This window comes from Danio rerio, chromosome 18 (assembly GCF_049306965.1).
Source record: "Danio rerio strain Tuebingen ecotype United States chromosome 18, GRCz12tu, whole genome shotgun sequence".
NCBI lineage: Eukaryota > Metazoa > Chordata > Actinopteri > Cypriniformes > Danionidae > Danio > Danio rerio.
The window spans coordinates 14,541,680-14,557,015 of NC_133193.1; the positions used below are offsets into that span (position 1 = coordinate 14,541,680).

At 33.6% G+C, this 15,336-nt stretch overlaps 1 protein-coding gene across 1 annotated transcript in view; it reads left to right on the plus strand.

Moving 5' to 3' along the window:
• plcg2 (phospholipase C, gamma 2) overlaps positions 1–15,336 on the plus strand; it is a 38,437-nt gene extending 23,101 nt beyond the window's left edge. The window contains 14 exon segments of the mRNA NM_001044968.1: positions 63–243; positions 3,232–3,300; positions 4,890–4,999; positions 6,558–6,642; positions 6,780–6,846; positions 7,778–7,944; positions 8,200–8,302; positions 8,621–8,824; positions 11,444–11,583; positions 11,686–11,797; positions 12,697–12,861; positions 12,929–13,017; positions 14,844–15,001; positions 15,095–15,336. Of these exon segments, the coding sequence (NP_001038433.1) occupies positions 63–243; positions 3,232–3,300; positions 4,890–4,999; positions 6,558–6,642; positions 6,780–6,846; positions 7,778–7,944; positions 8,200–8,302; positions 8,621–8,824; positions 11,444–11,583; positions 11,686–11,797; positions 12,697–12,861; positions 12,929–13,017; positions 14,844–15,001; positions 15,095–15,143 (1,699 nt within the window). The 3' untranslated portion in view covers positions 15,144–15,336.

A 15,336-nucleotide genomic window follows, 5' to 3' on the forward strand; every position in this document is an offset into this window, starting at 1 on the left:
ATAATAGTGATTGTAATTATTGCCAGTAACATCGTTTTCTTGGCTTTCATGGTCTGAAACAGAGGGGAAGGCTTGGTGAAGCACTGCCGGATACACAAAGACGGCTCTATGTACATTCTGGGCACTTCTAGTGAGTTTGACAGCCTGGTGGAACTAGTGGACTATTTCCGAAAGAAGCCGCTGTATCGAAAAACCAAACTGCGCTATCCTGTTACACCAGAACTAGTAGAGCGCTTCAGTTCGGTAAGAAAAAGCACTCCACCTTCTGTCTTCACTACACACTGTTAGTGTTTGCGTGCAGCGACTGCATTCACTCTTCAAAGTAATCAAGAGCTTGTGCACTTCTTCCTTTGCTCAGGCCACAGTTTGCATGTTACACTCACAAGTTTTCATCTCGAGTTGCTCTATTAGCCTCTTCTCCTTTTTGCAATCAGAGCTCGACATAATAGTTTTGATTTATTAGCACGTGTATAAAATGCACATTTGTTTTTGGATAAACGGTCAGTAAAACAGTTTTAAGCGTTTGGTTTTTCACTTTCTGTGGCTGTGCTAATGTTTTTTTCCTCCTGTCTTCCTGTGGCTAGTATAACATTCAAGCTAAATGTCTGCCGCCTTCCACCACAAGATGCATCTTTTGTTGTCTTCACCTTTAAACCAGACTATAACTGCACCAAACACAATTGTGATTAGTAAAATCCAATCTGTTTACTCTTTAATTGTATTTTTAATATTTATTTTGTATACCAAATATGATTAACTGATTATTTGTTTTTGGATAAATGGTCAGTAAATCAGATTTATGCATTTGGTTATTCACTTTCTGTGACTCTGCTAATGTTTTTCCCCCGTCTTCCTGTGACTAGTATAACATTAATGCTAAATGTCTGCCGCCTTCCACCACAAGAAGCATGTTTTGTTGTCTCCATCTAAAAACCAGACTACAACTGCACCAAACATTATTGTGATTGTTAAAATCTAATCTGTTTACTTATTGTATTTCAATATTTATTTTGTATACCACATATGATTGATTAATTATGTGTTGAGTTTTATAAATTTTAATTTTTCATTTTATACCAGACATGATTGTGATTTTTCATTAATATATAGAGTTGAAGTCAACATTTTTAGCCCACCTGTTAAAATTTAATTATTGAACTTTTTTTATTTATATAAGTTCTGTTTCCTGGAAATATTTTTTTTCATCACACTTCTACAGTAAATATAATATTTTGAATCCCATATTTGTAATAAGTGATTTATTTTATCTTTACCATGATTATAGTACATCTTATTTTACTGGATATTTTTCAAGATACTAGTATTCAGCTTAACCATTTAATTACCCAACCAAGAAAAAAGTTTTTGGATTGCATTTAATTAATTTTAATATCATTAGTTAACACACTTAATGCATCAATGCAAAACACATCCAATCATTTATAAAATATCTGCCTCTACCAGATATAATACATACTGTATACTATGAAATGTCTGAAAATATTAACTGTGAGACCAATTTATTTTAAAACATAATCAAAATAAAACATTTTTAAATACTAAATTATCTTAATTTTCCTTTAACATGTTTTCTTCTTGTTTTTTTTTAAATAAAACCCAAGTCAAGTGTTGTAGTGCAACTGTATTTTTTTTTGTAAACCAACAATGCTGTTTAGTGTAAATCATTATTTAAAACAGTGAAAATATGGTCAACTATTTGGTAGAGCAGGCAGTTAAAGGGTTAAAGTGCAATTTAAAGGCTTAACTAGGTTAATTGGGCAAGTTAGGGTAATTAGGGAAGTCATTGTACAACAATAATTTGTTCTGTAGACAATCATAAAAAACATTGCATTATGGGGCTAATAATATTGACCGTAAAATGGTTTAAAAAAATTTTAAATCTGCTTTTATTCTAGCCGAAATAAAAATAATAAGACTTTCTCCAGAAGACAAAATATTATAGGAAATACTGTGAAAAATTCCTTAATCTATTAAATATCACATATATTACAAATATTTGAAAAAGAATAAATATTGTACAGGAGAGCTGACAGTTTTGCCCTCAACTTTTTGTATGTATGTATGTAAGTATGTATGTATATATGAATAAATGTATTATTATTGTTAAGTTTCAAACTTTTAATTTAGAGTTAAGACGTTAAGTAAACATCTTTATTTTTTAAGTTGTTGTATTAAAATAGCAACTATTGTATTACAATAATTTAAGTACTTTTGTACAGTTTAAAACACTGTATTTATAGTATCTATAACAAATAAATATTTATTCATGTGAGTTTTTCCATGTTATATAGTTGTAGAGTGTAAATTAATTAATGGCACACATTATGTTCATATGTAACACAATCAGGCATTACCCCCAGAACATAGTTTGCCTTTATCATGGTACCATTAATAGATGTGAGTGTTTTATCTTTAATAATTTTGCCCTCAACTCTGTGTGTGTGTGTGTGTGTGTGTGTGTGTGTGTGTGTGTGTGTGTGTGTGTGTGTGTGTGTGTGTGTGTGTGTATGTGTGTATGTATGTATGTGTCTATTATATGAATACAGAGCTCAGCATATATTAGTACACCCCTCACAAATCTCTCTTTTAAATTCATATTTTCAATAGGAAGTTATACAATATTACATTTGTGCATAGACTGTACATGAAGCCGAATTTGGAGCTTATCTAACACAATAACTTATGATAACGGTCCAAAAATCTAGTACAGCCAAATGTATATGTTATAGAAAAATATTAAATACAAACTTTAAAAAAAGGAAAACTCAAGAGAAGCAAAAACATTGAAAAATTTAGTTAGTTTTGTAAGTTGTAATTTTTTATTTAAATAGTTTTCTTGAATTTAATTGTATTATCCTTCAATTTGTAAATATGTTTAGTGACGAAACTATTATTTTAATAAATATATCAGTTTTGTTTAAATGCAACAAAATACATTGCCTATATTCACTGAGAAATTGATAAAAATATTAATTTTCAAAATGAATTATGCTAAGCACTGTATATATTATATTACTTTTAAATTAATTAATTTATTTTGTTAAGTTTCAATAAACTTTTCATTGTTTCTTTTACTGAAGCAGAATCCGTTGTCCACCACTAATCTACAACTCAAGACTACTCCGACGTATCGCTTACAATGTCTAGATTATAGATTGTCCTTGATGTCCAAGTCTATCATGCTGACAGAAACATCTTTCTTTCTTTCAGATAAACAAAACAGGTTCGCTGTATGACTCTAAGCAGTATGTTGAGGCTAACGAGATCGAGCCGTCTCTGGTAAGCTCTTTGAACATGCACAAACGCAGGTCATTTGCTGTGGGCTGGGGAGGAAGTGGTGTTGCTGGCTATCTTTCTCACAGAGGAAGCTGATCGTCTCGAAAGAGGAAACACCGCCTGGCTTAAAAACAGCTATGTCATTTTAGCCTGTATGACATATATGTGTTTCTAATGCTAGTGCACTCGTTTATTTTAGACTTTTTACACTGGGTACGTTTACATGGATATCAGCAATACAATTATTAACATTATTCTAAGTAAGACACAATTACGATTATGAAGTTGCTTTTAGAATATTCTTTTTATTCCTGTATGAAACAAATACTATATTAATTTATAATAAATACTAAAGTGGTTTTAAACAATACTATATTAAAGTGTATTATACTGTAAGAATTATAGTATTTACGACACTGTCTAATTCAGTTTTTACTACAGAAAAGTGTTTGTATAGTAGTAGTATATTGGGTAATTTATTCAGCTTTATAGTTGTTATATTACTTTAGCAACTGTTGAATTACACCAACACTAATTCAAGTACAGTTTTACAGTTCAAAACGCTACAGTATTAATAACAAATTACTATGGTATTTTTTTAATATCACAATCCATGTGATTTGTTCCTGCTTACATGTACATGGGCCATATCCGATCTGTGCCACATGGGAGAAAAAAATCGGAATTGAGTCACTTGAACAGTGCAGTGTAACTGCGGCCTAAAAGTAAAAAGAAAGTAAAGATTTAACTGTTTAACTGTTTTCCCGCTAGTGAAGCGTTAGGCTTTTCCACTCACAAAGTCTGCTATGTAAACAGCAAATGCGCCACGGCACAACAAAACTGACTCTTGGGAGAATGGGAGATGAGACTCTATTGGTTTAATGCACGTTATGCTCAAAACACACCCATAACTCATTACAAGAATAAGCACAACTCTGTTAGACCATGCGCCGGGGTGCAAAGCGAATTATTCCATCCTTAAAATAGCAACAGTGGGTTCAGATACACTCTTATTGCTTTTGAACCATGCACTTTAGACTTTGCGCCTAGATTGTTAAAATAGTTATGTGTGATAACTGTAGAGTCAATCTTTTACAACTTTAAAACTTTTTCCTGTTTTGGGTTGTAATGTAATACAGGCGCTGCATAATATCATTGTACCGGCTGCAGCCATGGTACGGCAGCAAAGTTCCTTGATTATTCTGCTAGAATTAAAAGGTATAGTTCCTAGACATATCAATTTAGAAAATAGCAATTTTACTTCTTTTTTTGTTATTAGTACAGAATCTAATGCCAAAACAGTAAAGCTTTAATTAGGAAAATTATCAAAAACTCTGTGGTCATTTTTGAGCGAGATGCTAACGGTCTAATCGGATTCAATGATTTATGCTAAGCTAAGCTAAAAGTGCATCCACTAGACCCGGAGATTAGCTCAAAGGGTCAAAATGGTCAAATCCAACAGTTTTTCAAAAAAAGTGGAGTGTTCCTTTAATATTGAAGTCCATTTAATGTATTTACTTTGAACAGCTGAGAGTGTTGTGTTGTCTTTTTCATTGCTCTCTTAAAACTGAGTTTATTTTGATGTGTTGCAGCCCCAGAACACAGTGAAGGCTCTTTATGACTACAGGGCAATGCGTCCTGATGAGCTCACCTTTTCAAAAGGTGTTTTGATCCATAATGTGACCAGGGACACAAATGGATGGTGAGATTCTGAGCAAGTTCTGTTGATAAAATGTAATAAATGCAATATTTATTTTTGCAAATAAGCTGCAGCAGTGCAATGATACGGTGACTTATTAAATGATAATGCCACACAATTTTCATAAATACAATGGAAGACTATTAGATACTGTGCACCACTACAGAGTGCACTACTGTTCAAACGATTATATTATATTCTATACAATTATGTAACGTGTTTTTAACTAGTCCCATAACCATATGTATAGGTATAATACTTTAAAATAGCTGTTTTGTTATGTTCAAAAAGGCAGTTTATTCCTGTGATTCAAAGTGGAATTTTCAGCATCATTAATCAGCCTTCATCATGCTAATATTATGATGTGCTGTTGTAGAATTTATTTTAATTTTTTTATTTTATTAAACCTGGCATTTTCTGAATTATTTGATGACCATGAATGCAAAAAATTATTTATTATTAGTTAATTAATAAATATAAAAAATTAAACCGTCTAAAAGACATTAACTGACAAATACAATTATTATAGTTACAAATATAAATGTGTATAAAATTTAATTAATAAATGAAATTAATATATATACAGTCTAAGTCAGAATTATTAGGCCCCCTTTAATTTTTTTTCTTTTTTAAATATTTCCCAAATGATGTTTAACAGAGCAAGGAAATTTTCACAGTATGTTTGATAATATTTTTTCTTCTGGAGAAAGTCTTATATGTTTTATTTCGGCTAGAATAAAAGCAGTTTTAATTTTTTTAAACACTATTTTAAGGACAAAATTATTAGCCCCTTTAGGCAATTTTTTTCGATAGTCTACAGAAAAAACATCATTATACAATAATTTGCCTAATTACCCTAACCTGCCTAGTTAACCTAATTAACCTAGTTTAGCCTTTAAATGTCACTTTAAGCTATATAGATGTGTCTTGAAAAATATCTGGTCAAATATTATTTACTGTCATGATGGCAAAGATAAAATAAATCCGTTATTAGAAATGAGATATTAAAACTATTATGTTCAAAAATGTCTTGAAAAAAATCTGCTCTCCGTTAAATAGAAATTCACCTGCGAGCCAAACATAATTCAAATAAGAAGTTTAAATTCTGTCTGGTTTTAAACGCTTCAACAACACATCTCATAATGTTTAAAAATTAGGTCAGTAGGCGGAGAGTAGGTCATTTCTTTTTCTTTTTCTTTTTTTTTTTTGAGTGGCTGTTTGAACACACTTGACCACACAATCCTTCAAATTACGACAGCAATCATGTCACATGTGTTTTTGACTGCCTCTGGAAGTGGTCAAAAGTAGACAAACTTGAAAACATAAAAAAAAAACATTCACACCTGTATTTTTTGTCATCTACTTGTGATCAGGCTGACAAGACCGCATCTTAATAAATGCATCAACACACAATTCTGTCAAAAACAATTATCTTATTTACTGAAATGAAACATTCATCAAGTGTCTTAAAAGCCACAGGGTGATTTTTAATTTTTTAAATACCAAATGATGATTTCACCAGCATTACATTTTTTCCCTGTCTATCTTCTGATCCGTACAGGTGGAAAGGAGACTATGGTGGAAAACTCCAGCACTATTTCCCTTCAAATTACGTAGAAGAAGTCCAATCTGATGCCAATTACCAGGTAAAGCATATAAAACATTTGGATATTCAGCATTCCAGATATGCCATTTGGTGCTAGTTAGTGCAGTATTTTGCATGCCGATTTGCTTACATACACAGAGAGTGTCTTGAACATCAACATTAGATGTTCTCTTTCAGCCCGAAGAGGAAAATCCATTAGGTGAATTGTGTAAAGGCACAGTGGACATCTCAAAGTGCACTGTTGGTAAGAGTACATCATTTTTATATGTTTTTTAAATGAACTTTAAGACTTTGACTTAATTAACAATTAATTAAAGGGGTAGTTCGTCTCAAAAAGTAACTTCTGTCATCATTTACTCTATTGTTCCACACCTTTTTGAATTTCTTCTGTTGAACACAAATTAATATACAGTAGACTGAAAAACTTCCATTGTATTTCTTTGTTTTTACGGTGGATGTCAATGGATGCTGGTTTATAACATTCTGCAGAATATATAGTATTGTGTTCAAGAGAAGAATTGCATTTCTAAAAGTTTAGAACCACTTAAATGTTCCTTTTTTGGGTGAACTACATGTATAACTTTGATCCTTTCTATTCGCACAGCATTTCAATGGTCAGTTAAGCAGGGACATCATTAACAGTTTTGAGATGCTTGCAGCTTATGTTTAACATTTGGGAATAAACTAATATATGTACAGTAATAAAAAATATTATCTCACATGAAATCATGCAGGCATCATTTGCCAATGTTTAGGTCTGAGAAGACATTTATAATACAATGTGTATTGTTCATTAAACATTAAATGCTTGTACAGTGGTCCCTCGATGTTTGCGGGAGTTACATAACACGCAATAGGCGAAATCTGCGCTCTGTGCAGTCTAATAAAACACACAACATATTAAAGCGCCATCGGTGTTTCATTGTTTTCTATAAAACCAATCCAGAAATCGAGGGTGTATGACATCAGTAGCATGGTCATACATACTGTAGACCACGGTGTTAACATTCATAAAAACCTTTGAATAATGTTAAGTACATGTCAGCAAATTATTTAACACTCTTCTAATAGTTTCTGGATATTTTAATGAAAACATTTTACATTTTGTTCCTGTAAATCGATTGGTCGATCGTGGGAATTTTGCTTGTTTTTCTCACTAATTTCTTTGTTTCCAGTTCGCTCTGCCAAACATGGCAAGCAAGTGGTGGTAACTCTGCAGTATAAGGAGGATAAAGAGAACATGATGCCATTTGATTTGGCCACCGAGACCACTGAAGAGCTGTACGAGTGGTATCAGGTGGCCTGGGACATTACGCAGAGAGAGGAAAACCTAGTGTTTGAGGTCTGTCTCGTTCACATTTTTTTTTCTAAATGGGGCCGACTGGGGCTAGTTGTCACAAAGGGGAAGTTTTGAGTCACTTGTCTGGTAAATACAGTATTATTTAGTTTAGCCAGACAAATTCGGGGGTGTTTAAATACTAGGTGTAGCCATAGAGAGAAGATTTAACTATAGAGACGTTCTAAAAATGCAGTATAGTCAAGTATTTTGAGTGTAAGGTTGAGGTGGGGTTTATAAATGGTGACAATTCTTTTGCAGAAAGAAAAAACGAAGGAAGTGGAGACCAGAGATGAAGTGGCCAGTGAGATGTCAGAACTGGTTGTTTACTGCCAGCCACGCAGCAAAGAAAAGGACGGCTTTGGTATAGAAAATCAATATTTTTTTAAAGAAATTAATCTTTTTGTGTATTATAATGTTATAAAATCTTTTTTTCTAATAAATGCTTTCATTTTAAATATCAAAAAATGTAGCTGAAGTCTATCTGAAATAAATGAACTAATACTATGACTGATAAAAAAGATTACAGTTTTTTCTAAAAAACAATAAGCAGCACAACTATTTTCAACACTGACAGTCATAAATGCTTCTTGAACAGCAATTCTTTCAGAAATCATGTGACACTGAAGAATTACTGACCCAAAGATAAATCAACTATAAATGTATTTTCTTTCCCATTAAGATAATTATACCTACAAAGAAGTCCGCTCCTTCGTAGAGAATAAGACGCCCTCCAGAAACAAGCTGACTCAGTTCATGTTGTATAACCGCAAGGCTTTAAGCCGCATCTATCCTAAAGGCCAGCGGGTGGATTCCTCCAACTATGACCCGTATCCGCTGTGGATGTGTGGCTGTCACATGGTGGCGCTCAACTTCCAGACGGCTGGTAAGATGAAGTGTCTGCAACGCATGGAGTAATGCATCCTATTAACATTAACTTTTTCCTACAAATTATTGTATTTGTGGCTATTTCTGCTCCCACTACACCCCTCAAAACAGGCCAGATATCGACAACACTAAATAGAATTATAAACACTTTAACATAGTATACTACTACCTTTAGGAATAACAGTGAATTGCACTTGCCGAGCCATTAGACTATTGTTGCGCAGGAAAAGTATACATGCACTATTACATACCTTTGGTCAATAGTAACCCTATAGACTTATTACAAATCATTCTTTACAAACAGAAGATCTAGGATCTTGGGTGCAGCATTAACAGAAATGTCCTTAACATTAAAATAAGTCAATCATAGATAATCAAGAAGTGGGGAAAGGTCATGTTTTTTTAAGTTTCATTTCAAGCTGTTCAAACACTGGCAACATATAATTGATCTTTAATCAACCCTTAATATCAACCTTTAATGATAAAAATGTGATAAAAGAATAAAGGCCTATTCACACAAAGCATGTGTAAGGTACAGCCGGTTAGTCCAAGGACGGTGTCTACTGGTGAACGAAGGTTCACTGCATGTTCAGTCTTTCCAGTGCACAATGTTAATTTACTTTAAATTTAACTCATATCTGACTCCAATTTTAGGTATGAGGTGGTTTAGAATATTAATATATGTATTCTTGTTTTATGTGACTCCAATTATAAAACATAGATAAGATTATTTTGTTTCTTTTAATATTAGTTTAGATTATGATTTAATATTCTCTTTGATTCATTATTTTATATTATTCTAGTTCATTCGGATTCTTATAACATCTTGAGTCTTGTACCAGCCGAGTATACAATCTCTTAAGCACAAGCATGTCAGTCTTGGTCACTAAACAGAGGCGATTAACCGCTATTCTAAAAAGGCAGAACCGTACTTACTCAGATTAGATTATTTTTTGTGTGGTCCTCATAGATCTGCTATCTATTAAATCAAACAAAGCTGTTTAGTCATACTATGATCATTACTATAGAATTAAGCAGACTTAAATTTAAACTATTAATAACTTAAAACTAACTTTAAACTATTAAAAGTAATCACTATACGATTCAAATAGTATTATAAGTTTAAAGATGAAGGTCTATCTATCTTAGATAGCCTTTTACAGTATAAGTATACTTAAATTAATGCCAATGTGTTAGTTGGAGCTCTAAGAACATTGTATAGCGTGCCACGCTGCTCCGTTTATCGTATTTTAGTCTTTTACTAACCTGTAAAGGGGCTTGTGGTGCTATGGACTTAACATAATTTACTAGAGATAATAACACGAACTCTGTTTGAATAATTCAAAACATAATTTATTATTCAGGTAAATGTTTGTTATGCAAATTCATTTAGTCAATTCATAAACGATCAATACATCAAATTTTCAAAGATAAATCCAAGATTAAAAGATACATACCTGACCTCAAAACATACAGTGCATAGCATGGAACATGAAGGTCCACACTACGGGCTAATCTGATTACAGAATCGCCTCGAATATTTAGAAGCTTTTCCTTAAGTAGTCAGTACAAAAATCTCCACGAGGAAAGAGGTGTGTTGAATAACAAAAGGCATTAGCATTTAGTGGAGGAGTTTCTGCCTATAGGCATTTGAATAGAAGCCCCTAGGTAAAGGCACACCCTTCGCAGGGCTTCAGAAGATATCTGAAGCTATATGTCTATTTTGATTATGTCTATTTCTGAGGGAATGAGACCATTGTACCAGTCACACTGAGACATTTCAAATGATATGATACATGATAGATATATGATAGATAAAGTCACTTGGATTGATATAGAACACTCATACTTTGAAATGACCACTCTGTGTGATTTGGGTGAAAAGGGAGTGAGTGAACAGTGGGGGTTTTCGGGAGAGTTTCAAATGAAAATGAAGGAAAGGAGAGGAGCTAGCTTTCCCACATTCCCACCTGGTTGGGTGGATACAATTGTCTCTGTGTTTCCAGCTCATATTTGAATTGTCAAAGACATCAAAGTATTTGTAGTATTTCAAATCTTAAACATGACAATGATAAACAAATTCCCCTTTTGCAACCATCAGATGTCCTCAGTGAGCTACTAGCGCATTTGACCAGTGAATCCAGCTCGTATAATTTATCATTCTTTTCCATAACCAATTGTTTTCTAGATAATCATCATTTTTCTTTAATTAATCTTTGAAAAAAGAACTTTGTGTTAGCTATACATATGTTTAACTTGACTTCAATTAACATCAAGCAGTGTGCTTCTCCACAGTGTTGTCTGTAGCTTTAAATTGCAGTGTATTCTGACTGGCTGTCAGTGTTTTATCATTTATTACTGGAGGAAGTTCTGAATTTGATCCTATCAATATCGTTTCTTCACATCTTTATTATTACACTTGTGGTCTGGGTGTTTTACTTTCAGAATGATTTTTAGAACACTATCTTTATCATTATATCTATAGGTATCATGCTCAGTGTGAACATGCCTTAACTAGTGCTAAGACTGAGTGTATATTTACAAAGAAAAAAATCTTTAATATTTTTCACTCAGCTAATAAATAAATATAACATAACAGCACTTCTTCTCTTTTCAGATAAGTACACTCAGCTGAACAGCGCCCTCTTCAGTCTAAATGGAAGCACAGGATATGTACTGCAACCTGAGCTGATGCGCAGAGATTCATATGACCCTCAACAGGAGAGGAAGAACATCAAATATACTATCGGAATCAGAGTGAGACATGATCTTCGTGTGAACAGAATACAGTCTGTTTTGGAACTGTGCTATTTGAATAAAAGCATATCATTCCTAATGTATTATTTTCCTGATGCTTAGGTGATTGGAGCACGGCATCTTCCCAAACCAGGACGAAGTATTGCCAGCCCCTTTGTGGAGATTGAGCTGTGTGGCCAAACAGATGAGAGCAAATTCAAGACTACCGTTTGCCGTAAGCAGCATCATTTGTTGTCACAGAAATGCTACCATAGTTTTATTCATTTTTAATTACTATTTAGCAGTTTTATTTATTTTTAGTTACATTTTAGTAATCGTGTTGTACTTTTTTGTTGTCTATATTAGATTTTACACAGTTTAAACATCAAATTTAACTGAATTGTCTAAATAAAATTATTGTTATATGTATTATATGTATTTGTTTTATATGTATAGTTTTAGTTAACTAAGAAATGTGAAAAGTGGTGAGAGAGGCTTATTTTTTTTTCCAAACCTATTTAAAGAATCATTTGTATTATTTTATGAGAATTTGACCCTATAAAAAGCTAAATATTTAGAACTACAAGTAACAGAAGTAACCAATATAATATTCTATATATGTAATATGATATTCTATAATATTCTATCATACTTCTCATCTAACTGGTAGCTACATAAACTGCTTATCCCCTGAGCATTATATACAGTATGAACAAATTATTAATACATAATAATATTAAATATAATAATGATAATACAATTATTATTTTTAATAAATGATTTTGTCTGGTGTTATTAAAGGGATAGTTCACCCAAAAAATACAATTTCCTCACCATTTACTTGCATTCAAGTGGCTCTAAACTTTTTGGAATTTCTTGTGGTGAACACAAAACATGATGCTCTAAACAATGTTGGAAAAAAGCTGTTACTGACATCCATAGTATGAACCAAAATAATATGGAAGTCAATGGCTCTTCAGTATATCTTCCTTTGTGTTCAGCAGAAGAAAGGCACTCAAACAGGTTTGGAGCAAGAGAATGATGAGTAAATGCTGACAGAACATTCATGTTTGGAGTAACTATTCCGATAAGTATTCCCATTCAGCGGTTTTAATGAAATACATGTATCTACAGATGACAATGGGCTGAACCCTATATGGCAGCCTTCAGAGATGTTTGTTTTCAGCGTGTATGAGCCGGACCTCACCTTTCTACGCTTTGTGGTCTTTGAAGAGGACATGTTCTCTGACCCAAATTTCCTTGCCCAGGCTACATTCCCAGTGAAAGGTGTCCGCTCAGGTAAGCTTGTCGACATTTTAACAACATGCATATTTAAGCTCCAAAACTGAGCGTGATGTTTTCACAGGCTACAGATCGGTTCCTTTAAAGAATGGCTTTAGTGAAAATCTGGAGCTGGCATCTCTACTGGTCTGTGTTGATGTACAGCAGGTGGAGGTAAGAAACAAGTGGCTTTTTCTTGGAGATATTATTTATTTCAGTAGAAAATAACTGAATAAAAAGATGATTTTTTTTCTTTTTAAGTGTTAGTAACTTCGTTACTTTGTATGGTAAGTAATGTGTTACGTTACTTTTGCGTTTCTTTTATTACCTGGCTGAGGCTTGATCTTTTTGAGAACTTGATTTGTTTTTCTTTCTCTTTTGAATAGAGGAGCTCTGCTATTAACAAAGCACTGTATAACCTACAGCTACATTTAACTTTTAAAAACACATAAAAAAAATATTTTAGGATGTTATCCCAGAACTTCCTGACCTCAGAGCTCTACACGCCTTATAAACAGATTATTCATTCATTTTCTTGTCGGCTTAGTCCCTTTATTAATCCGGGGTCGCCACAGCGGAATGAACCGCCAACTTATCCAGCTAGTTTTTACGCAGCGGATGCCTTTCCAGCCGCAACCCATCTGTGGAAAAACATCCACACACACATTCACACACACACTCATACACTACGGACAATTTAGCCTACCCAATTCACCTGTACCACATGTCTTTGGACTGTGGGGGAAACCGGAGCACCCGGAGGAAACCCCTGCGAAGGCAGGGAGAACATGCAAACACAGAAACACCAACTGAGCCGAGGTTCGAACCAGCGACCTTCTTGCTGTGAGGCGACAGCACTACCTACTGCGCCACTGCCTCGCCAATATACAGAATATTAAACGTTAAAGAGCAATGTGTTTTCTACTTTTATACTATTTGTCTTAAGTAAACTCACTGTCCATTGAGACAATCACCTTTTCTTTTTCTTTGATGCATTCAAAATAATAAACACATTCTCTCATTGACTGCATGATTCATTGTGACTACTTTCATTTTTAATTCAGCAGTTTATTTTTTAAAAGCTAATTTATTAAACTAAAAAGTAACTCGCATTATATTTTCAAAGGAACTCAAATATTATCTTATTATATAAAAATAATGCGTTACTTTAGTTACTTACACAGTATAGATCCAGCAGATGATGTCATCATAGTTGAGCAAACTTAGAGCACAATAAATGGAAGAGTACAACTAATTTTTTTTTGTCTTATTTGCTGAAATAATAAAAGAAAAACTTGTCGATGATGTTATCAAGACTTTCAAAAAAGGAGTGTGAGATTGATAACGGCAGCCAGAAGAGAGAAAAATGTCAAATTTACTATCCTACTCATCATTACAAATACCTCCTCGCATGAGCGATGTGAGTGCGCATCATGGTTTCAGTTTCATTCTTACTCACTCCGTGTCCAATAAAGAAATCTATGTAGTCTCTTGTCAGATGTTGTCTTTTAATCTTCACTCAGAGATACATAAACAAATAAAAATAATCAAAATATAACATCAAATTTCAAACATCACGGATGTGGTAAAGAACACTGTGTGACTCCACTTTTAGAGAACGCAGTGCCGTCAGACTTAACAGACGCAATTCTAAATAAAGAGCCTGCACACAATTTTTAACATGCTTCATATCCTCAATGCAAAATGCACAGAATATCCCTCTGAACAGCACATATGAATAATGTAAGTTCACAAATGCAAATAATTCAAAACAAAAATATTCGAAACTGAAATGCATCATATAAACTAACTTTTTAGTTATTGAATCTGATCAAATAGACTACTTCAAGCGATAGTTCACTTATAATAGAAATGCCCTAATAGAAATATATGCAAACTAGTGCATATGTAATGAATTAATGGATCACCTGAGGTGTCATCCCTTAATAAGAATACTATGTAGATCTAATGGAAATCCCCTGTCTGACTTGTTTCTTTAGAAAGCACAGGAGGAACTTTACTCCTCCTCGAAACAGTTGCAAAAGAAGCAGGCGGAGATGAGCAGCGAGTTCTGCCTTTACGACACTCACTCCAACCTGCGCTCCAGTGGCCCTCAACGCCGCGAAGACCTCTCGCAGTTCACTTACTCTGAAAAAAAGTGAGTTCATGGTTTTTGTGTGTGTGAATAAAAAGATACATCACAGCCTCAATGAAGATATTTACCTCTATCCATTTCTTCTTATCCATACAGGATAAATAAACCACAGCAAAAGATAAACAACAGCAAGTTCTACTCGTGAGGGAAACGGGCGCCTCTAAGTCTAGTTCCCTCTCAAACTGCATTGAACATTTTTAAGGGTCTCTTCCTCTTGATTCTGCTGCTCTAGTACTACTGGTTCCCCAACAGGCCACAAAGACAGGAAGTTGCAGTTTTTCACTTCTGTGGTCACAAAGGACCAAATTGGAGAGAGCGTTTGAGAAATGCTCATCAGA